Genomic DNA, 25,207 nt, shown 5'->3' with positions numbered 1-25,207 from the left:
TAGACGGTTTATCCATATTAAATTATATCTATACAATATTTAAACGCGCCGCAGCCGCTCCCGCCCCGCTGCCCGCTGCTTCCGACAATATTTCAAATTTAAGGGAGAAAAAAAGGCGGGAAATAATAATGGCGGTAAAAGGGCATCTTGAATAAAAATTCTAAGTTGTCTAAAACTCCTTGGAACTCACGTTTCTAAAAACGTGAACTCCAAGGAATCATATTAAGCTATTTTAAATTTTAGTAAGATATTAATAATTATTTTAATAAGAGGATAATAATGATATCGCAATCGCAATATTTTTTTCTGAAATGTCTATTTGAATTTGTTGCTTTTCTAATAAATAAATAGCTATTGTCTAAAAACGGGATGTGCCTTTTAAATTAATTTGTTTGTTAAGGGCCCACACAGCTTTCATTTATTAACACTATTTAAAGTAGACAAAAATCAGATGCAGTAATTACCCTACATTAAAAAAAATATAAGTATTATAGTCTTGAAATAATGTTTCATGACTCCTTCGTCCAACTCGGAAAATCTTAAGAAAAGGCACTTTTTTCAGTTTGTATCACTCTCCTGCACCGCTTAGCCTCTTATTAGCATAAAATTAATTACTCTTCTTTGTCTACGTCATATAAAAATATTGCGTCGTTTTGCTTTTGTATAAAGAGGGTGAATTAATGAATTAATTTATAAGGGAAATTTTAATTTCGACTGTGGCCAGCCTTAGGCAATGATGCATTAAATATACGCCTTTATTAATATCATCCATTACATTATATCACCTTTATTTTAATCTCGAGAGGTGCAAAATTTAAGGCCATTCTTAACTCAGATTTTATCACCTTGATTCAAATACCAGAATTCTCAAACTGACAGTCTATGCAAAATGTGAAAACCCACATATTTTATCCGACTATAATTCTTCATAATCATAATCATGCTTATTTGAATTATGATTTGATCGCTAACTCGTCTGAATATTCGGAATTCGGTAATCCGTTGTAACATAATCTGAGCAATTACGCAGTTTGTATGATGCTCCCATTGACTTTGCACATCCGTTTCAACGGATTAAGTCTCAAGCACTGTCAAAGAGCATCATAATTTGCTCACTAATTTGCCACTGGCGAATTGCGAGCGCTTACGCTAATTCTTGTTCGATGAAATTATTTCATACTAAATGATAAGTACGACTAACGACCTCGTGGGATCAAAAGGCTTAAGTGCAGTGATGAAAAGGAACATGTTTTCACTGCTAGTGTTCAAGCATCCAAGTTTTGTTATCCTTCAGCAGATAAACTAAAATTGAAAATTATATTATAATAATCAAGTATGTTTCATTCATTTAATTAAAAAATCCCACTTTTTAGGGAGAAAAAAGTCCTTTACAAATCGTTTACCGGGTAACCTAGTCGATTTGTAGCTATGCACTACTTTCAGTTCAATGTGAATAATGTGGCAGCCAGGGCCGTCTCTAGCCCATGTGCCGCCCGTGTGCAAACATTACCCTAGCGCCCCCTAACAAGCGCGCGCGCGGTCAAAATGAAATGGGTACAAAGTAAAAGTATTATAATATTTATATTGCAAAAGCCGAGCCGCCATTGGCGCGAGTTGCTTTGCTGTAATTCTACAAATATAAGAAGAGCTACAAAATATATAAGAAGAGCTTCGGATACCGCAAAAATGTTTTCAAACTGGAGTTCTTTTTACGTTGGTCAATAAAGCGTGGGCCGTGGCGGCCGGCCAGCGCGGGCGCGTGCCGAGTGCGAGCGGCGCTCGGCGCCCTTAGGACCGCGGCGCCCGTGTGCACCGCACACATTGCACCTAAGAGAAAGACGCCCCTGGTGGCAGCGAGGAATTATTTAATTATTTGACACGGGTAAAATTCTACAAATAAGAACGTACATTAACTATAATATAACTGTATAACTTTATTCAAAAATTTTCAAGAAACAGTGACATACTTGGTATAAATCGCAAAAAATTAAGATTTCCACTTGTCACCTTATTTGCTTGAATCTTTTGTTGCATTGCTTTTAATTGACGCTCTCCTTGATATTTTGGCTTGAGAGATGTCTGGAATTGCTGTGACATTACCGTCGCTAAATTCCTCCTCACGGGGCAAATAAATTCCGAAACGGTCCTGAAACAAAATATTTTTATGCCATCATTATCATCACTTACTTAGGTATTTATCGGAGAGATTATGAATTGTGTGATTGTAGATTAAAGTTGTTACTTGTTGTAAAAAATATTATATAAACAAATAAATCATCAACAATCTGGAGTGTATCTCAAAGTTATTGTAGTAGGTACAGCCTACAGGCCACGAAACATAACGGTCAATAGTCATGTACCTTATAAATTATAATAAGTACTATTAAGGGTCTGTTTCACCACTTCCTGATAAGTGACGAATAGGCTATCCACCAAGCATTAACTTGACAGATCAAGTATGGAAAATTTGTCAAAAAAGTTGCGATAACCTATTCGGCACTTTATCAGAAAGTGGTGAAACAGGCCCTAAATGTCAGTGTCAAATTGTCTACTACTTTGGACCACAATGTTTTAGACACCAAAACTATTTTACATTAGGAACAGTTAAACATTCTAAAAATACATCATCTGTGCTTTTATTTAATTATCTTGGAAATAACATTATCTTGGCGCAGCACCGTCCGTCTGTGTTTCCTTCCCCGTGTATAATTACCCTGTGCTTTATGTTGTGGTTAAAAATAAAATTAGCCTCATAAGGCTTTTACTGAAACATTTTATTTTTTAACCGACTTCCAAAAAGGAGGAGGTAATACGTTCGGCTGTATGTATCTATTTTTTGTATGTTCAACGATCACTCAGCCGTTTGTGGTCCGATTTTCAAAATTATTTTTGTGTTGTATAGGGTTTAACTCGAATTTGGTACTATGTTCACAAAAGTGGTGATCTGATGATGGGGTCCTTGAGGAGTTGAGGAGTCCTTGAAATTTGTATGGAAACATAATATAGTGATTTAAATTTTTCTGAAATGTTCGATGCACATGCTACCAAAAAGTAAGACTTCACACCAGGTTATACCCTGGATCCAAAGGTACCCAACAGAACTTTTGAATCCCTATAGATACATGTTCGGGGATTTTTGCGTTGTTTAAACCACTGAAAGTATAAGCCAATATATGAATTAATCATCATCATCACAATTATAATTATATCATGGGTCATCACATTATGACCCCATTAGTGGTACTTTTCGTGATATTTTGCATCGAAGCTGATGTTTTTGATGATTGTTGCGCTGTTTGTGTACCTGCAAGCATTTACCACAATTTCGCTTACAGTAACATAATAAGAATAGTTACAATCATAGTGGTTATTAACGCATAAAGCCTTATCTTGTATTAATGTAATTTGGCTAAATCTCAACTATTTCTGTACATACTACAGTCTTCATTATTTTGAAGTCGGTACCAGCTAATTTAATCGTGAGTTCAGTCAATGTCAGAATATCTGAAACTTTTGGAACTAGTACCGACTTCAAAATAATGAAGACTATGTAGTATGTACAGAAATAGTTGAGATTTAGCCAAATTCTGAAAAGGAATATTTAAAAGTAAGAGTTATTTAATACTTTTTAGTTCATATTATTATTGTTTTTACCTTGGAAGTCAGTTTTAGTTTTTTGTTAAAAATGATTCTGTTTATTTTCGCACTGTCATCTGAGTCAACTAAATATGTAAACAATCGCAAGTAGTTAATAAGTAAATAATATTATGTTGATAAAAAACCATCACTACCTACTTCACTTTAAACAGTTATAAAATTACATAAGTACTTTAACAAAATGAAAATAAAGTTTAAAAAACTAAAACCCGACTATTAAAACATCTTCTAAAAGTACGAGACAAGAAAATATTTTATAGTGATAATATTATGGAAATGTTTAAATGATAGCCGTGATCGTAATATTCATGCCTCTTTAATTTTATTATTATATGTCTTTATTTATTGAATCTGTTTTGCTAAAGTAGGTGGCATACGACCACGGCTATCGTCTAAACATTTCAGTATAACTATTAACTGTATTCTTGTTTCGTACTTTTAAAATGGTGTTTTAGTGGTAGGGTTTTAGTTTTTTAAACTTTATTTTTATTTCAATTATATTGGAGCTATGATTCGCTCGACAAATTTCATAACCTTTCCAACTTCTCAAATGATCGAGGATCATAAGGATTTTTTACAATTTATTTGGTTCTAGTGAGCAAATGAATAGTTATTTATGGTTTCATATTGCATTGAATTCGTGATTTATGAATTCTTGCAATTATCAGGTGATTGCAAGCAAACCCGTGAGAGAAATAGCTAATAATATTTACATATTTGAAATGTGCTAATAAAGCTCTTTCATTTGATATCCCACACGACACCGCCAGGAAATATTATACATATACTTTTTGTTCTTTACTTTAAGTCCCCCAGATGTCGCTACAGTCAATTTAACGTGATGTCATGTAGCCTATAACCTCATATTTTGTTAAAATAAGATAAGTAGCTTAAGGGAACAGATGAACATCCATACCCACATACATACATACTTATACACAATATAATAATATACTAGAGATCGCCCAATGGTCGAAATTCGACCTTAGTTTCAACGACATTAGGACTAATAACTATATCTTGTAAAAAAATATTGACTTTATCATAAATTTTTCAACTCTTGTCTCTGGGACTCAGCTGATCTCAGACTGGCCGTGTAAGCATTGTCTAATAGTATCTAAGATTCAATAAAAAAAACTATAATCCATTTTCAATTTGTCACCTTGTTGTCAACAGACTTCAACCATAAATAAAAGAGTATAATTCATATGTATAGACTTGTCACTCAAAAATCTGTCATTTTTCCTATGTGTGTGTGTTGTAGTGTGTGTAATGTTTTATTCATTAAAAAAATGTATGATAAAAGCATAATTTCAAAATAATATTAGCTCGATGCACTCCTTCACCATATAAACTATAACTGTGCAAAATTTCATTCACCTACGTTTCCCCATTTTTCGTCAAAAGGGATACAAAGTTTTTGGCTCACGTATTAATATATAGATAATGTTTAGAACCTTTTAGGATGCAATGACGGTTCGCTCAATAGATTTGTATTGTCACTTTTTTTTAAATATTCATAATAGGCCATAATAGATGTAAGTCACTAAGCTCCTTGCTGTAAACATTTAATATACAGTTGGAGTTAATATGGTCTAGTTATGTGGCTACAAGTGAATTCCAAACACATACCTACATAGTACATACAGGTCAAAATCATAACCCTCCTTTTTGCTTCGCCGTAGTCGAGTAATAATAGTAAATACTTTCTGTTATGTAAATAAGACGTCATCAAAACCGTTATCGAGGACAAAATAAGCCAAACAAGTTACCTTCGGGTATCGATTAAAGCTAAATTGAGGTGCGCATATGCAGGGCTTAGGCGGAGGCACTTTCGAGCCAATAGCTGATATTTCACTTTCCGTTTCGCCAGTTTCATATCCTGTTGAAAAATTAATTGACAAACCAAGCGGGAGTTGAACTTCGAAAGGGTTCCGCATAAAACGACTAATACGTCGATTGTAAGGGACCCTATTTAATTATTATTTGTCGTAGTAACAACATGATTATCGGATATACATACAGTTTGGATATACAGGCAGTGCCGTAAATAGGGCGGTGCCACCGGTGTCCAGGCACAGGGCGTAGACTCTGGGGGGGCGCAAAAATGGCCAGGTAGACTCTTATTTTTTCGAATTGCTCCCGATAAGTACTTACAGCTGCGCCCCAGAGATGTTTTCCAATGTAGTAAAAAAAAATGTATGCACAGCCGAACATATAATAATTTATAACCTTCTCTTTTTTGGAGGTCAGTTAAAAAACAAGGGTGCAGTTATATAAGCTCGTACAGGGCCAAAAAAGGCTATTTACGGCACTGTATACAGGGCAGTATCAGTAACGCCTGTTTTATATTTTGATTTTTGGTAAAAAACAGGTGTCCTTAATTCAAACTAAATATTATGAGCACCTGTATTAGTTTAAGTCATTTATTAAAGTCATTCATTATTCACTCGATAACAATATTATTATGTTTGAACTACATTCATTTAGTCATCTCATCGAAATTGGATTCATATTTCTGTGATCACCCTAGATTATTAGTCCAATGCTCTAAATATAATATGCGAGTCGGTCAATATCGGGTGCAGTAATATTCTGATTCATAGCTAGTGCGTTGAACTGTGAAGGGCTCTTTGTAAAGGTTTTATATAAGCTGCTTATTACCTGGCGTTCCTCATATTTCTAGTCCCTACTGAAACGAATTTAATAAGATTAGATATTATCGCATTAATCCTTGTTTATTAAAAATTTTATACGTGGGAGAGCCATGCTTCGGCACGAATGGGCCGGCTCGACCGAAGAAATACCACGTTCTCACAGAAAACCGGCGTGAAACAGCGCTTGCGCTGTGTTTCGCCGAGTGAGTGAGTTTACCGGAGGCCCAATCCCCTACCCTATTCCCTTCCCTACCCTCCCCAATCCCCTTCCCTTCCCTTCCCTAACCTCCCCTATTACCCTATTCCCTCTTAAAAGGCCGGCAACGCACCTGCAGCTGATGCTGCGAGTGTCCATGGGCGACGGAAGTTGCTTTCCATCAGGTGACCCGTTTGCTCGTTTGCCCCCTTATTTCATTAAAAAAAAAAAAAAAAAACATTTACTGACCTCGAAAGTTTTGTAGCATTGACTATAGTTTGACTTACATGAGGACTATAATATTTTTGTGTGTCAAAAATTATCTATTATTTTTCATTACGCACCGTACGCACCTCTAAAATTCTTGCGGAGTCTTTCAGATTTCCTCACTTTCTTGCTAACTCTATTCACCCAGGCCAATTCCGCAGCTGGAAAATGTATGTTATTGATAACGTTTCTGATATTGTCTTAATAATGAACGTATATACTAATATTATTAGCAGAGCATTTATACACGTGCGTTCATGCTAATTACGAGGGCTGCTATTTATGTATCCGGAACTGGCCACTTACAAGAACAATATTTAAAAAGTAATAACAACATTTGAAAATAGAACTCTTTGGTTGAAGAATACATTTTGTTTCATGTGACTGTCAATTATTTTTCCATTGTGGCGTCATTTTGAAAATTGCGTGTCTTCATTTGCCATGGATTTAACGCGTGAACATTTTCGTGCAATGATTTACTACGATTTTCGGCGTGGGCTAAATCAACAACAGTGCTTTATTCAACTCACTGCAACTTTTGGAGATGAAGCACCATCAAAAACCACTGTTTATCACTGGTACAGTGAGTTTAATCGTGGGCGGTCTATGCTCACGGATGAAAATAAAGGTCGCCCAAAAACAGCTGTTGTCCCACAAAATATAGATGCTGTGCGGGAACTAATAATGCGTGATCGTCATGTTACATATCGCGAGATAGAGGCGTCCTTAGGCATAAGTATGACGAGCATACATAAGATATTACACGAACATTTGGCTGTAAAAAAAATATATTCGCGTTGGATTCCGCACAACTTGACAATCGATCAAAAACGGGCTCGTGTCGATTGGTGCAAAAAAATGATAAAAAAATACAACCGTGGTACGTCAAAAGCCGTTTATAATATCTACACAGGTGATGAATCTTGGATCTATGCATATGACCCCGAAACTAAACAACAGTCAACGGTGTGGGTGTTCCAAGATGAGCCGAAACCAACAAAAGTTACTCGTGCAAAAAGTACTTTGAAGAAAATGGTCGCCTGTTTTTTTGGAATTAATGGACATGTGGCTACAGTGCCATTAGAGAATCGTAAAACGGTTAATTCTGAATGGTATACGACCATTTGTTTACCAGAAGTCTTTGAAGAAATAAGAAAGGACAACCGACAACGCAGAATCATATTACATCACGACAATGCTAGCTGTCACACCTCAGCTGAAACAACTCAGTTTTTGGAGGGTCAAAAGATCGAATTGACTGGTCATCCGCCGTACAGCCCTGATTTGGCACCTAACGATTTCTTTTTATTTCCATACGCGAAGAACAAATTACGTGGTCAACGTTTTTCGAGCCGCGAAGAGGCTGTTGATGCGTTCAAAATGCACGTTTTGGAGATACCTCAATCAGAATGGAAAAAGTGCTATGAAAATTGGTTCCAGCGTATGCAAAAGTGTGTCGATCATCGCGGCGAATATTTTGAAAAGCAATAAAACCATATTAAATGATATATGTTTGTTTCTTTTTTTAATTCCGGATACATAAATAGCAGCCCTCGTACTGTTGCTCAGAAAAATCCTAACTATAGCATAATATGATTCTACAAGCGTTGATTTTTATATGAGGCCGTACTGCCACCAGTCAAGTCTGTTTTCGTTTCAATTAGTTTTTTAAGAGGAGTCCACACCACCCTTTTTTCCATACAAACGTTGTCCCCTGTTTCCTCCCTGGATAATGCTAGTAGAGTTATAATTTTTTTCCTGAATATCTACGGCCACTAACACAATGTCCCTATGTTTTCATTTTTTCGTAATTTAATTATTAAATAAGATATGAACGTTCAAAAACGCAAAAATTGACCAGATTTTCCGCTGTGTTCAAACGTCCAGAAAACAGATTTGGCTAGATTATACAAAAAAAAGCAAAACATAGGAACACAGCTCAAGCCTTTCTTTAAACTTTAGTGAAAAAGTGCTTAAATCGGTTAAGTTTTGGAGAAGGAATCAGGGGACAACGAATCGTTGATTTTCTGGATTTTCTGCAGTTGTCTCTATCGCGTTCTGCGGTATAGGCTTGAGGTAAGGGAGACAGCTATAGATATTACACGTACTTTTTATTTATTTCTCTAGTCCCTGGTGTATCCTCTTAAGGCACGCACTTACAAAACCTCCGGTGTCCATGGGTGAATGTAATCGCTTATCCCGTGTTTTATGCTTCCCCTTCTTTCCGACAATAGTATTAAGTTAATCTTAATAGATAACATTTACAAAACCAGAAAGTCAGGAATAATCTTTTCTTTGATATCAAAGTCTTTTAGTTACAAAGGATTTGTCTTGTTACGCAAAACATACGACTTACGAGTTTGTATCACCACTAATATGTATTCTGTGGTATCACTTATGTATCATGAACAAAGAGCAGATTACATGAACTGCGAAAAATAAAATATAAGATTTGATAGAGAAAAGGGCATTAACCGAGAATCCAAATATCACGTGGATAATGCATGACATGTGACCTGATAATATTCGCCTATGGACGACGTGACAGTATCATTATTATTATTATTACCTACATAGAAATTTAAAATACTACACTTATTAGCCCGGCCGCACATTGTCCGAAATTCCTGATCAGAAACAGTTGAACGTCCGCGCTGTCTCTTACATTTTGTACTGAACCAAGTGAGCTCGAACTCGCCGGAAGGATATTTCAGATAGTGTGCAGGGTGGCGGTCCGGCGAAATTCAACTGTTTCTGATCAGAATTCGGACAATGTGCGGCCGGGCTTAATCGTCACGATCATAACCACAGACATCTTTCATCGACGGTGCAGGCCTTTTTCCATATATTCTATGGACACATGTTTTTTTTTTCTGATAGACGATGTAACGAGCGTGGATTACCCTAACCACAGAATAAACGTTCCAACGTAGGAATCAAACTCACGACCTTCGAGCCGAGCTCTAAACCTACAGAGTACCACAAAATTAAGGTGTTACTCACGTCGCTTTGATTACAACTTAACATTCTATTAATATCTTGTGATCACCCAGCTTAGTAAGCCGGAACTAATAAAGTTTAAAGAGATATCGATTGAAATTCGGTTGGCACTTAAGAGATTATGGCCGGATCATCTGTTGCCTGTTGTAATTAATTGTGAAGAGATTTTTTTTATTAAATCTAAAATATTACAGGAGGATATTCATCAAATTAGTTTTATACAGTTTAAATTTCCAAATCTTAGAAATGTGTCATTTAAAGGCTTAGAACTATTTCTAAAATAAAACTATTGTTTAAATAATAAATGAACTCTCAATGAATTTTTCACTTTATGTGTATCTATTGTGTAACTATTTAGCCAAGCTAATATTGATAAAGATTGTGTAGTAGAGTCGAAATCTTGGCTTTCATTTATACAGAAAAATTTCCTGATGGTGCCAGGCAATAATCTCTTCATCATTATCAAGATTAAAACATTCAACACGGTTTTGTAGACTTTTGCGGATTAATTGTTATTATTTATCCGTATAAAAACATAAGACAACAAAAAATATTTATTTTGTTCTGCCTGTACTTTAATCACTCATTATTATAGTTTAAAAAATATATTTAAGTTAATTAGTAACGTACCAATTCTTTCTCTCTCTATAATTTCATATTCAAAACGCCTGTAAGCATTGAATAGCATCTGAGCAATATCTTCTTTGATCTCCACTACAGTGATATCCATAGCCTGTTCCACTAGTTTCATCAGCTCAGTATAGGCTATGTCATAGGTTAGTGCCTCTTCATCTACATGAAGGTATACAGCTTTATTGATGGCATTGGTGATCAGTGAAAAGCAATGTTCGGATAGCGTCGGTATTGGTGTAGGCGCTGGATCTGGAATTTTGTTTGCAGTTAATAGAGATTGCTAGAGAATTGAAAGTGGGTTGATGGTTTTGAGACACATAATACGTATTGTCTGACGTTAATGCTAGCAACATCAGACAAATAACAATTTGATACTATTGCGAACGTTGATAGATAGAAACAAATAATAATATTATGTTCTGCCTACAGCTACAGCTGGTAAATTTCAGATTATTATGAAGTTACAAGTCAAATCTATGAGTTACTCTTATAGCTTTCAATTTCAAACAATTAGAAGTGCATTATTTATTTCTTTATGTTAAGGGTTGTGAGACTTGTTTATCATGCTTTTTAAACTTTCGCGTTGCATTATAATTAAACTTTTTAATCGGGACTTGACGCGACTTATTTAAGTAGTAATGCTACTTAAATAAGTCGCGTTAAGTTCAGTCCCCTCGTGACCACGGCCGTTGCAACACGGCCGAAACGTCGAGAAAAAGTATGTACTCGTAGTAGCATTACTACCAGAATAAGTCGCGTTAAGTCCCGATTAAAAAGTTTAATTGTTTATCATGCATTGTTTATCCATAACACCTGTGTGTGAACATATAAATTATTCTGAACATAATATACCTGGAGTAGGTAAAGTAGTTTCTGAAGTATTAATCGAAAAGAACGTAGATGATTCAGTATACGCTAACGACGAAGAGGCGTCTGAGTCTTGGCCCATCTTTGTCGGATTGTGTTCTGATATCAGTTGCCTCATATCAATCTCAAGGTCATGATCCTCATATTTAAAAGCATTTTTAGTCTGATTCTGGAAATCAATATAAAATGGACCATATTGATACAAATCTCGCAAAAAATATATATATTTGATATAAAATATATTAGTAGAGATATTTCAATAACTTTTTACCAGAAATAGTAAAGCCGTTATTCACTTATTTTTGGAAAAGAGAAATAAATATTGGTCATATTAGTGTAGCGGATTATTCCCGGAAATCATATTATTATTTTACAGCAGTTTTAAAAGAGCTGTATATATTTTACTGATAAAATATATGCAACAGAGCATTAATTAATAGCTTTTGGATTATAATTTAAATACATATTTTAATTTTAATCGAAATATTTAAAGTTGTAACTAAAAATACTTCTTTGTATCCTGAATAAGCCTAGTAATTTTTTACCCGACATCATAATCTTTAGGGTTCCCTACTGAAAGGGTAAAAATGGGACCCTATTACTTTTTTGTCTGTCCGTCCGTCAAGTCTTCTGTATCTCAAGAACCGCTATAGCGGTAACAAAAATAGGAGATTTCAAAAGTCTAGATATAGCTAGACTTTTGAAATCTTCTATTTTTGTTCTATAACTGGACGGAACCCTTCATGCGCGGATCTGACTCGCACTCGCACGTTTTTTTTTTTTTTTTTTATGTGAGACCATGCATTTCTAAACTTTTTTTTATAGTCAACATAATGTTCTCTCCTTGGTATTTTAATCTCGGTGTCGGCTTTTTTCGCAAAAAAAAAAAAAACATTTTGTCAGGCTAGCTGGCAAGATCGACTATCAAGACCAAATTCAGACCTACTTGACCAAGACCAAGATCTGGCTCGCTTTACTCATCACTATTCAACCTCAATATTGCTTACTTGGAATCCGATGGATCTCATTACATTGCAGATGACACAATCATTACGGGCGAAATGCTCATAGCTACAGTATATTGGAATGGCTCAATCAAATATAAATTAAGCTCACTGTAATGCAATTTAATTTATTATAGCAAAGCAATCGATAAAGTAGATATCGATAGGTTCATTAGGAATCAATCAATAAGATATAATAGCGTATAAGTCAATTATTATCATAATAGTCACGCACTTTATATTGGTAGTAAAGGTGAAGAATGCCTATGAAAATGCTTATGAGTAAATGAACTAATGAATCAAAATCCGCCAAGTGCGAGTCGGACTCGCGCACGAAGGGTTCTGTACCATAATTATAGAGCGAAAGTAGGCAAAAAAATTGAGTTTTTTGTATGGGAAATATTTATTATTTAAATATTAAATAAAATTTATTTATTTCCTCCCTTGAACATCCCTCCCTCAAATATTTATTTTATTTTAATTTTATTATTAACACGTTAACTGCGAGACTGACTTTTTGTACCTATAACCTACCATACCATGCGATACCAGGTATTTTCGATCTGGTAGTAAGTTTTCATCGTATGCGAACGAGGTTTTAATGGCGTGGTGAAAGCCGTTCATAGAAATATGAACCCAGGATCAACAATGCTAGGTTTGAATGAATGAAAATGTATAAAGTTCATTAGTGAACTACCTTCTAAACTACCTTCGCCCGGGATATGGATAGAAACTTGATGCCTTTTTAAAAATGAGATACCAGGTTTATCAGACCTGTTCAAGCACTACAAACATTTATGATAAGCAAGCTTCGCAGCGAACGCGAATTACAAATTATATAATCAAGGATTTTGTGGAAATTTCAAGTGCCTAGCTGCCATTATTAATTAGGAGCAAAAAAGGCCAAAATACGCTTCTTGTATTGGAGCCCCTCTTAAATATTAATTTTATTATGTTTTTAGTATTTTTTGTTATAGCGGCAACATATATATACAAATTCTGTGAAAATTTCAGAAGTCTAGCTATTGCGGTTCTTGAGATACAGCCTGCAGACAAGCAGACGGACAGACAGACATTGAAGTCTTAGTAATAGGGACCTTTGGGTACGGAACCATAAAAAAACTACATAAATGAATATACCCAGATAATTTTTCAAAACATAAGCAACGTTTTAATACTATGTTAATCAAATTAGCATAGTAGAATAATTTGAAAATCTTTTTTATATCACTTATTAACTTAAGTAACTAAATATAGTGACCGCACTAAAACTTTTGAAATAAAACCATTTTTTTTCTGCAGCAATCATAATATAAGTATTATGCGAACTCCAAAAATGTTACAGACATATTTTTTATAATTTTTACCCTAATTTTAGGTTATGACTTTTGATATGGGTAAATAAAATCAGCACTTACATACGGCACATTTGGTGGCAAAGAGAGCCTCTGCCTAATTTCCGAGTCTAGCTCTTCAATAGGTCTTGTGAAATGCTCGGCAGCCATTTTCATGATCCCAGTCTTTTTGTTGGCGTGGACCATTTTACTCACGAATACTTCCAGCATTGCCTTTACCTGAATTCAAATTAAAAATTCATGTTCGAGTCTTTTTTATTTATTTTTTAGACCAAGGGGTGAACGAGCAAAAGGATCATGGATCATAGATGGAAAGTGACTATCGTTGCACAATGTACAGAAATTGTTGTTACAAATTAAACTCGTGTCGTGAAGTATGGTAATGAAAAATGGGAGACCCTGGGGGAGGCCTTTACCCAGCAGTAGGACAGCAACAGCATAGGATAACGTAAAAAAACGACCAAGTGCGAGTCGGACTCGCACTTGGTCGTTTTTTTACGCCGACGACGAAGGGTTCCGTACCGTTTAGAGCGAAAGTAGTGAAAAATGTGTTTTTTTTGTATGAGAGCCTTAATTATTAATTTTATTTTAATTTTGTAATTAAATAATAAAGAACACCTATAATTGAGAACTTTGTAAAATATTTAAGTGTCTACATTTTAACGTTGTTAGTGGCGGCCGAAAAGGAAGATCTTCCGACCGAGCGAGATAGCATGCTCAGTCAGGCCGAAGCCCACTGACGTCATTTCAGACGTTGTATATAATATCTTGCCGTTCTCCGAAACTTCGATAGCGCGATGCAGGATTGTTAGGCGAATTGTGGGTACCGCCACATCACTCCCCCCCCGAAGACCTGTGGTATTCTAGGATGCGCTTGTGTTGTCAGGTGTGGGCCGAAGCTACGCGTGCAATGACTAAGAGAGGGACCCCGTGCTCTGCTTGTTGACCGGTCGTTGTAGCCTATGGTTGCCCCATTCAAGCCAGACACGAGTTCGACCGGCGCGGACGCCCAACGCGGCTTATGGTCGAGGCGACCCGGTTATGCTTGATGTCTGCTGACGTGGTGCGGAGGGGCGGGGAGTGTTGATGATGATTGATGTCCAGAAGGATGCGTGTTCTTGTCGGTGGCCACCAATTTAACGTTGTTAGTGGCGGCCGAAAAGGAAGATCTTCCGACCGAGCGAGATAGCATGCTCTTACGCATCCCCCGCCCCTCGGGGGAAGGGGCAGGGGTATGTCGGACTCCCTCCGGGTCACCGGAGGTTTACCGACTAAAACCCCCCCATGCCCTCGTCAACGCTACACGCGAAGGAGCGGGATCGTTATCGCACCGCGTCCTCACCGCTTCTGGCACCACATCATTGCAGCAGCCTGCGCTGCCGCCTGCCTTCACTGAGAGGCTCCCCGGGCATCAAAGGGAGCCTTTCTCCTCGGGGCCTATGCTGTGGGCAGTGATCCCCCGATCAACTGCCCACAGGCCTAGGCTTCCACCTCCATGGCGGGGGCGTTTTGACTCGCCCCTGCCTCATCGGCTCCAGGCCGCTTACGCAGCCGAGTCTTGGAGGGAGCCTTGCGCTTCTTCCTCGTTCTCAACCCTAGCCGATATGATCGTTAAGATTTACGAAAATCGGTCGAGCCGTTTAGTTTCAGAGGAGTTTACCCACGCACCCCGTGACACGAGAATTTTATATAAGTACGTCATAATATTAGATTTCTTTGAGAGCTTTCCTTTGGCATTTTTGATTTTTGTAAAGCATTTTGTTAAACCAATTGTTTTCACTAACTATTGTTTTAGTGTTATCACATAACAGATAGGTATAATATAAATATTTATTGAGACAAAATATATTCAATATATACATCTCGTAAACTCAACTAATTATTAAGGACATTTTTTTTAAGTAAATTATTTTTAATTTCTGTAGATTTACGTCCTTTTGGTTATTTTATTAATTAATGTTTTGTGAAGTCACAGTCATATTCAATTATTATATATATATATATATATTTCCCAAGCTTTGTTTCACCCTCTTACTATGTCATGGCCAAGTTAAATCACATTAAAAATAGTGTTGGGGAGTCGCTATATTGCTACTAAGCTGGCGTTAAAATCAGGGAAATTTATGCCTCGGCTCTACCGTATTTATGGATGTTATAAAATTTAAAAACCAGTTTCCTTACGAGCTACTGAACTTATTATTAAACATTTAAAAAGATTCTTACCTCCATGATCGAGATGAGCGAGAGATTTAAAGCTACGAGATAAGCCACAAAACATTTAAAGGTTTCATTTCTTCACCTAAATTAACTAGAGGTATTATATTTAAAAGTTACAACTGACGTTGAACATATATATATATATATATATATATATATATATATATATATATATATATATATATATATATATGATTGAAGGGCGCCTAATGGCGGCTCTCGACATAGGCGAACGCGTTGGCCAACGCGTCTGCAGACGCGTTGGCCCAATGTGTAGAACGGGCGTTCGCGCGTTGGCCAACGTCTAAATACCTACGGCCAACGCGCGAACGCCCGTTCTACACATTGGGCCAACGCGTCTGCAGACGCGTTGGCCAACGCGTTCGCTTATGTCGAGAGCCGCCATAAGGCCAAGGACGAGGCTTCATTTCGTTGTAGTTATGTCTTTCTGTATGATTATTGATTTAAATCGTGATTCGAATCAAGGATTTTATTTGAATCAACAATCTATTCGAATTAAAGATTTGATTCGAATCAACAGTCTATTCGAATCAAAGGTTGATTCGAATCACGATTCGATTATTTTTTTGCTGATTCGAATGGATTAGAATACTAATTTCTGATTCGAGTCCCATCACTAGTATGCTGTTGTTTCTGATATCTATGTTGGTAGGTGAGTTATTTGATAACGTATATAACAATCGAAAGAATCGAAAAATCGAACACAACATAGTACCCTGTACCACCTCTTATAGAAATACATAATATTATGAGCAAGCGATAGCGCGATCTAGGCGACTCTTTGCACCATCTGTTATGAACTTTGGAACTAACTTAAATTGAACAAATTTACGCATAAACACCCTCTTACAACCCTTTTTTCCAGTAAAAAAGCCTATGTCCTTTCTCAGGCCTTAGAATATCTGTGTACAAAATTTCATTACAATCGCTTCAGTAGTTTTGGCGCTGTTGTTTCTGCCTTCTAAGTTGGTAGGTGAGTTATTAATTAATAACGTGTATAACAATCGAAAGAATCGAAAAGCTTAGCTCAACATGGTAACACCTTTTATAGAAATACATAATAATATGTTATAATTATGAGCAAGCGATAGCGCGATCTAGGGGACTCTTGGCGCCATTTGTTATGATGGCGCCAACAGTCAGATGGGGTGAAGCCGCGCGGAAGGTCTAAATTTATTATAAATATGCGGAAGTTTTATTTTATGGTCGACAGAAGTGGTGCTTAATGCTTACTCATAATATAATAACTCACAATAATTAGTGCATCTTTGAAGAATGATTTGTATTACTTTCATCGCTTTTAGTTCTATTTCAGTTTCCCTAAAGACGCAAAATTCAAAGAGAAATGTATGAAAAAATCGGCCAAGTGCGAGTTGATCTCGCGCACGAAGGGTTCCGTATCATAATAAAGCAAAATTAGGCAAATAATGTGTTTTGTATGGATCCTTAATTATTTAGTTTATTTTAATTTTATTATTAATTGTTAAAGTATAAATACAATGGAGTATTTTGTACTTTTCAGGTGCCTACCTACTGCTGCCATTATTGATATCGAGCAAAAAATAGAAAAAAAATCACGTTTGTTGTGTGGGAAATAAAATATTTAATAAATATTTAATTTAATTTGTTTTAGTATCTGTTATTATAGCGGTAACAGACATACACAATCTGTGAAAATTTCAGAAGTGTAGCGGTTATTGAGATATACAGCCGAAACAGACAAACAGACATTAAGAAGTTTTAGGAATAGGGTCTCTTTTTTTCCTTTTGGGTACGGAATCCTAAAAATTATATAATATGTATGTTTATCTATTGCAATGAAATTTTGTACACAGTTATTCTAGAGTCTGAGAAAGGACATAGGCTACATTTTGATGTGGGAAAATATCTTATTTCCATGAAAATATCGATGAAAATTAATTCGCATTGCGCGTGGCCAGCGCTCATCCCGGGGGTCCTGGGTTCGAGTCCCGCAGGCGGAACAAAAAGTTTTCAATGTTCCTGGGTCTTAGATGTGTATTAATTAAAATAATATTTCAAAAATCTTTAATATATTTTATGTATAATATTATAAAAAAATCCAGAAATATATCGATGCAATGAACATTTTAGTTCTAATACGATTCAACAGATGGCGTTTTATTTTTTACTTCATTGTAACATAGAACTAATCATACTTATTAGTTATTATGTTTTTGTTTATAGTTTTTAATACATTAGAATATTATGTTTAATAATATTATCACTTGGTATAATAATAATCAATCTATCTTATCTTATAGAACTCCTACTGCATTTCTAATATATGTGACAAGTTGACAACAGAAGGCGCTCTAAAATAAAGGAGTTCGAGTGTACCGTGTTGAGCTATATTCCAACCAGAAAATATTATATCAATGCAATCAACATTTTAATTCTAATATATGAAAACAGATGGCGTTTTATTTTTTACTTCATTATTGTAACAGAACTAATCATACCTACTTTATTATATATTGTTTTTATTATTCATAACTAGCTGTTGCCCGCGACTTCGTCCGCGTGGACTTTAGTTTATAGTACTTTATAGCACGCGGTGTCAACAAAATTTGTGTCAAATTTAAAAACTTTTTAAAACCCTGGTAAGTGGTACCCCTGAATGCCGCGCCGCGCATTGGCCGCGCTACACCGGAATGGCAGCGCTGAAAGTGCTCGCCTCGCCGCTGCCATTCCGGTGTAGCGCGGCCCTTAATTAATCAAAATACCCAAAACCAGCTGTGCAGTGTGCACATAATCTATACTAATATTATAAATGCGAAAGTATCTCTGTCTGTCTGTCAGTCTCGCTTACACGCCAAACGCCAAAACTACCGATTGTAATGAAATTTTGTATACAGATAGTCTTAAGCCTGAGAAAGGATATAGGCTACTTTTTTACTGGAAAAAAAGGGTTGTAAGGGGGTGAAAATGCGTAAATTTGTTCAAATTAAGTTAGTTCCAAAAATTCATATTAGATAGCGCCGTGCGTCTCTCGAGCGGCATCGCGCTGACGCTTGCTCAAAAGTCTTTCTATAAGACGTGGTATCATCTTACATTTAAGTTTCGATTTTTTTCGATTGTTATATCTATTCTACGGTATTAATTAACTCAGTACTTTATCTGTGCAGTGACGTTACCTTAAACCTATCAATGATAAATAGTTTATGGGTAAGGCTGCGTTTCCACTGAAGCGGAGCGGAGCTTAGCGGTGTCGAATTGACCAATCACCATGCTCGAAAATACTCGAAATCTTTGCTGTCATTCCGGGAATCATGTCATCGCTGGAATAGCAAGATTGGTCAATTCGGGCACCGCTAAGCTCCGCTCCGCTTCAGCGGAAACGCAGCCTAAAGTTGTGTAATTGGGGGCTAAATAAGCTTTAAAATTTGGCATAAAATATAAAGTTTAATATAAAAAAAAAAAAAACTTATTGTGTGCACACTGCACAGCTGTATTGATTTACGGCCGTTCCCAATATTTGATCTATCTCTGGTTTTGCCCTACTAGAGATAGGAATAGCTCACAATTGACATAAAATATATGTCTTTAATGTATAATGTGAGCTATTCCTGTCTCTAGTAGGGCAAAACCAGAGATAGATCAAATATTGGGAACGGCCGTTAATGGGTACCAGGGTCTTTTTTTAGAAGCTTTTGACACCAATTTTGTTGACATCGCGCGCTATTTACTGAAGTCCACGCGGACGAAGTCGCGGGCAACAGCTAGTAAAATATTATCGACACCGTAGATATACCGACATCACGTCTAGACCATGTACCGTTGACACTATTCTGATACGAGATTTATACTCGCGTCTCGTGGCTCGGCTCGCAGCGCGTCTCGCAGCTCGCGTTGAAGCGCGAGTGTAAACACAAAGCTCGCGTCCCCCTCGAGCTCCTTTGGAAATTGCTCCCGACGCGAGCCCTGCGAGCCGCGAGCCGCGCTGCGAGACGAGCCGCGAGCTCGAGTTTACACTCAGGGACGCGGCGCGTCTCGCGGCTCGCCTCGTGGGTCACGCGCGAGTGTAAATCGAGTATGACAATATAGTGTCATTGAAGTCGGCGACATAGGTTTCCATATAAACAGCGCTACATAACACTTGTCCTTATTTTCCTGTTCTGAGGTTGAAATCATTGTTGAAATTTGAAACTTATTTAATGTAATATTTTATTGGAGGTCGAATTTCGACCATTAGGCGATCTCTAGTTACATAAGTTATATAAAGCTTATGAGAACAATGCCTTATGAGAACAATCTTCGAAACCTTTCGACCGTTCGGGGAAAGCGAACACGTGGAAAGGGTTGGTTAAATCTTTTTTAATTCCACGCAGGTGAAGCCCGTGGCCGTCAATATTACATAAATCTGGAGCACTATAAAACCGAAACTTTACAGGTGTTGGTTACCTCATAACTGTTTGTGTTAAAACCGTGCGTCACTCCACGCCACATAGACCAGGGTAGAAGCCTTTAAAAATAATGAAAAGTGAAAAAAAATTATAATAGAATGAAACCCATTAGAAAAGGAGGGAAATATGATAAAAATGAAAGGAAAAATAATTTACGGGCGATCTGAGGTTGGGAAGGGGATGGGGGTGAGTTTTTAAGGGTAAAAAACGGTTTTTCTCGATTTCCGGCAAAACTAAAAGTCCTATCGAGAAAGTCAAATGGAAAAGTTGTAGATAATAAAAAGATCTAAAACTTTTGTATTTACACTTTTTTCACATAACCTCAAAATTTATGTGAAAAATTCAAAAAACCAAGTTTTTGGTTTTTTATTTTTATCTTTTACAAACATTTTTTTTTTTAACGAAATTTTGTGAAAACTTACCTTTTTATGTCCCAAATACGCTGTAATTTATTTAATTAAAAATATTTATTTTTTCACCTTATTTTGAATTAATATCGAAAAAACACCCTAATTTTCAATCGAAAATTCACCCGTCAACATATCAGCTTTTTTCAAAAAGTTGGTGTGGTTTCTGTTCGTTGAAATCTCTACTTTCCGATGGTGAAAAAAAAAATATGTTACTATGGTAAATCTTCTCAGAAAACGCAAAAATTAAAAAACCCTTGAATTTGAAAAATTTTTTTTAATTATTATAAATAATTTTGAGCTATTTATTAAAATTTAGACTTTAATTACTCGAAAAACGTTAGATTACATGTGACGTTGATAACAAAAAAATTGCAAATAAAAATATACTACTATAATTAACAAACAAATAAGTTAATTAAATTAATATTTAATAAGACATCTACAATATTTGGAGAAAGTTGTCTAATTTTCTTTAAATTATATGCGTAGATGCTTATTTATAACTATTTTGAGATAAATTATATATATTATACCTGAGTAGATATACCTGAGTGACCTACGAAAAATTGTAGCCCATCAAAAGGTATTTCGTGGAGAAGTGGGGAAGGGGCTAGGCGGGTCTGGGTCTTACTTTATACATACCTACTATTATATACTATATATTTCGTAGCAGCTGTTACATTAAATGATATTTTAGTACAAGATAAAAAAATAATTATCTCCTTAATTTTGCACAAACAAATTTAGTTAATCCCATGAAAAAAAATATATTTCAAAATCTATAAAAAATATATTTAAAATCTAAAAAAAATATATAAAATATATATCGTAAATATATTCAAACTTGGTTGGGTAACGAACTAACAGCAACAGATTGGGGCTGGAAGCAATTTCAACGTGGAATTATGCCCAAATTTACACAAAAAGAATTAATTCCGGAAATATTGCTCAAAACAATTTGCTGCAGCTGTGAAACTGGATGTAACAGTTTAAAATGTGGTTGCCGAAAACATGGTTTAAAATGCACAAATTTGTGTTCAAACTGTCATGGTTCTGAGAATTGCTCCAATATTGAAAAAGAAACCTATGAGGAAGTTAATGATTCAGAAGATATTGTGGATGAAGAACCAACGCAGTCTGGAAGTAATGTTGGAGAGGAAGAAGGTGATGAAGATTTCGAAGATCTACTAGAATCGGAGATGTTTGACGAATCTAACGATGAAGAAATGCCATCAAAAAGACAAAAACTTATGAATAAGTGATTAGAATTGAAGATAAGGTATTTATGAATGATGAGATTAATGTGTTTAAAAATATTGTAATGAATAACGTAATGAGAATAAAGCATCTACATTTAATAGTACGATTTACATTTATATTTATCTATAATGAGATTTTCTATGACATAAATGTAATTAGAATTAAATAAATCAACTTTTTAATTGAAACAAATTGCAGCAAACACATTTTTTAGATGAAATTATTTATAATAATTTAAAAAAATTTTTCGAATTCAAGTTTTTTTGAATTTTTGCATTTTCTGAGAAGATTTACCATAGTAACATATATATTTTTTTTACCATCGGAAAGTAGAGATTCCAACGAACAGAAACCACACCAACTTTTTGAAAAAAGCTGATATTTTGACGGGTGAATTTTCGATTGAAAATTAGGGTGTTTTTTCGATATTAATTCAAAATTTATATTTTTAATTAAATAAATTACAGCGTATTTGGGACATAAAAAGGTAAGTTTTCACAAAATTTCGTTAAAAAAAAAATTTTAGTAAAAGATAAAAATAAAAAACCAAAAACTTGGTTTTTTGAATTTTTCACATAAATTTTGAGGTTATGTGAAAAAAGTGTAAATACAAAAGTTTTAGATCTTTTTATTATCTACAACTTTTCCATTTGACTTTTTTCGATAGGACTTTTAGTTTTGCCGGAAATCGAGAAAAACCGTTTTTTACCCTTAAAAACTCACCCCCATCCCCTTCCCAACCTCAGATCGCCCGTAAATTATTTTTCCTTTCATTTTTATCATATTTCCCTGCTTTTCTAATGGGTTTCATCCTATTATGATTTTTTTTGGTTTTAAAATTATCGACCCTGGACTAACAATACATTTGCGCAGGACAAAATGAACGATTTTACAAGCTGCAAAGTAGCCAGAATTAATTATTACATCGTAAATAAATTTGTTGAAATGTTTTTAGTCCTTTCGAAGATTAGTTGGAAGAAACTTCTTACGTGGGAGAGCCATGCTTCGGCACGACCGGAGAAATACCACGGGCTCACTGGAAACCGGCGTGAAACAGCGCTTGCGCTGTGTTTCGCCGAGTGACTGAGTTTATTCTTTTCCCTTCCCTACCTTCCCCTACCATGTTACCCTATTCCTCAACTATTCCCTCAAGGCCGGCAACGCACCTGCAGCTCTTCTGATGTTGCGAGTGTCTATGGGCGACGGAAGTTGCTTTCCATCATGTGACCCGTTTTATATGAAACCCGAGCAATTATTTGAAACTAAGGTTTCATATAATTGCTCGGGTTTCATATAAAACATCGGGTTTCATATAAAACGTCTTCTTAAATTAAATGAAGATCCTCACGGCAAGCGACCGTGACCGACAAAAATTCAAATAAAATTGCCACTTTATGCTTTATGGCAAAACTCAAATAAAATTGCCACTTTATGCTTTATGGTAAGCCATATAGCCTAAAGTGGCAATTTTATTTGAATTTTTGTCGGCCACGGTCGCTTGCCGTGAAGATCTTCAAATAAAATTCAAATTGACAAAAATTCAAATAAAATTGCCACTTTATGCTATATGGCTTACCATAAAGCATAAAGTGGCAATTTTATTTGAGTTTTGCCATAAAGCATAAAGTGGCAATTTTATTTGAATTTTTCTCGGTCACGGTCGCTTGCCGTGAGGATCTTCATTTGATTTAAGAAGCTTACTTATATTATACTCGCAGTATCAATTCAACTACAACTTTTTAAATTACAAACAGATACTAAATCATTTTCTGTTTGTTAAAGCATATCGAATACTGCATTTATCGTCCCCACATCGGATTATGCACGACCTGTGGGCTGCGACGTGTTATTTGTCCGTTCGGTTTTGTTTACTGAAAGGCAATTTTTTCATACCATTAAAGGCATGGTTTTTTATTTTGCTTCTTGTTTATGGGCGTACCGAGGGGGGGCAGGGGGGCAGCTGCCCCCCCCCCCCCTGGATCATGTTGACGTCCCTACTAAGTATATTACCTAGTACTTTTATCTATAAAAATTAAAAATTAAGAAAACGAATTTTTGCCATTTGTTTGCAATACAATATTTTACAACTAAAAATTATTAATTTTTTTATTCTTTATAAACACCTAGCTTATGAAAAATCTGTTTTGCCCCTTACTCCCCCCCCCCCTGGCCCAGAACCTGGGTAATTTGACTTTGGCACCTTGTTGAGACTAGTTAGGAGATAAACATACAAAAAGTCCTGACCCCTCCGAGGTAAGCCCGAAGGGGGGCGAAACCCTAAAAAACACACTTTAAAAATCAGCCAATTTTAAATGCTCATAGCTAGGCAATGATTGAAGATAGATACAAAGTGTAAAGAACGAAGTTGTAGAGATTTTAATTAGCTTTTATTATGTAGTAGAAGAGAATTTCGTACGAAGCACTTTTTTTGATGAGTAAGCAGAAAACAACCTCGGGCTCACCTCGGAGGGGTCAGGACTTTTAGTATGTTTATCTCCTAACTACTCTAAACAAAGTACCAAAGTTAAAATTTCGGCTTTCGACTTTTCCAAGCATTTCTTTTTTAGGCTAGTAACTTACTTTACTATAAATTTTGATAAAAATTGTCACCCACAATATTGATTTCCCAAAAATCATCAGAAGATTGTACTTATACAAAATAACTGTAACTCTTACAGTCAATTGAGACTCTTCACTATACAGCTACAGGAACCCCTCTAGTAATTTACAGGTACCTCGGGGTGTTGAGAGAGGTAAGCCTCCTGCTCTATCCTCAGAGTCGTGGCAAATCTCCGGGAGCATTCTCGCTGACAGGCCGTAAGAGCTTCTTTATCCTGGAACAAGTATCCGTCCGTCACGACCATCGGTTTAGGATTATCATGCCTGAACTTCCACAATGACATTTTGATGTTTATCTTAATTTTGTTGGCATATAAACTATGATTGTTGAGGTATTTTTAATGGCAAAAATATCCCGGTAAACAAGAGGAGAACGCTCAAAACATGACATTGACATGTATCAGTATTTGACTTTTGAAAAATAAAGAAACAACCTGGCGAAAATGTCGGGAGAGGTAAGGTAAGTGCGAAAATGGCGGAAAATTAGAGTTAAAAAAAATTAACACAATCAACTAGAATGTAAAACGTCATTTTGCTGTTCTTAGGCATGACGAATTTTGTTTTTCTTGTTGGTAAGTGAAGGATCACTCAAAAATAGAAATATCGGTGAAAAAATGAAC

General features: G+C 35.8%; 1 protein-coding gene across 1 annotated transcript; it reads right to left on the bottom strand.

Moving 5' to 3' along the window:
- Positions 1-1,998: 1,998 nt before the first annotated feature.
- Positions 1,999-24,950, bottom strand: LOC121738874. The gene is made up of 7 exons (XM_042131138.1): positions 24,704-24,950; positions 13,700-13,855; positions 11,263-11,446; positions 10,408-10,659; positions 6,864-6,938; positions 5,430-5,539; positions 1,999-2,146 (listed from the first exon to the last, which is right to left on the bottom strand). Exons 1-7 carry the CDS (start codon positions 24,869-24,871, stop codon positions 2,009-2,011), a joined length of 1,083 nt encoding a protein of 360 aa, XP_041987072.1. The 5' UTR covers positions 24,872-24,950; the 3' UTR covers positions 1,999-2,008.
- Positions 24,951-25,207: the final 257 nt, after the last annotated feature.

Source organism: Aricia agestis, chromosome Z, assembly GCF_905147365.1.
Source record: "Aricia agestis chromosome Z, ilAriAges1.1, whole genome shotgun sequence".
Taxonomy (NCBI): Eukaryota; Metazoa; Arthropoda; class Insecta; order Lepidoptera; family Lycaenidae; genus Aricia; species Aricia agestis.
Note: the sequence above shows the minus strand (reverse complement) of the source record. Positions and strands in the feature narration are given on the sequence as shown.

Excerpts from the sequence above, each read along its gene's own strand:
- LOC121738874 (XM_042131138.1), bottom strand. The coding sequence starts at position 24,871 with ATGTCATTGTGGAAGTTCAGGCATGATAATCCTAAACCGATGGTCGTG. Across the intron at positions 13,856-24,703 it reads ACCTCTCTCAACACCCCGAG|GTAAAGGCAATGCTGGAAGT; the intron begins GTACCTGTAAAT and ends ATTTGAATTCAG. Across the intron at positions 5,540-6,863 it reads ACTCCGCAAGAATTTTAGAG|GATATGAAACTGGCGAAACG; the intron begins GTGCGTACGGTG and ends ATTTTTCAACAG.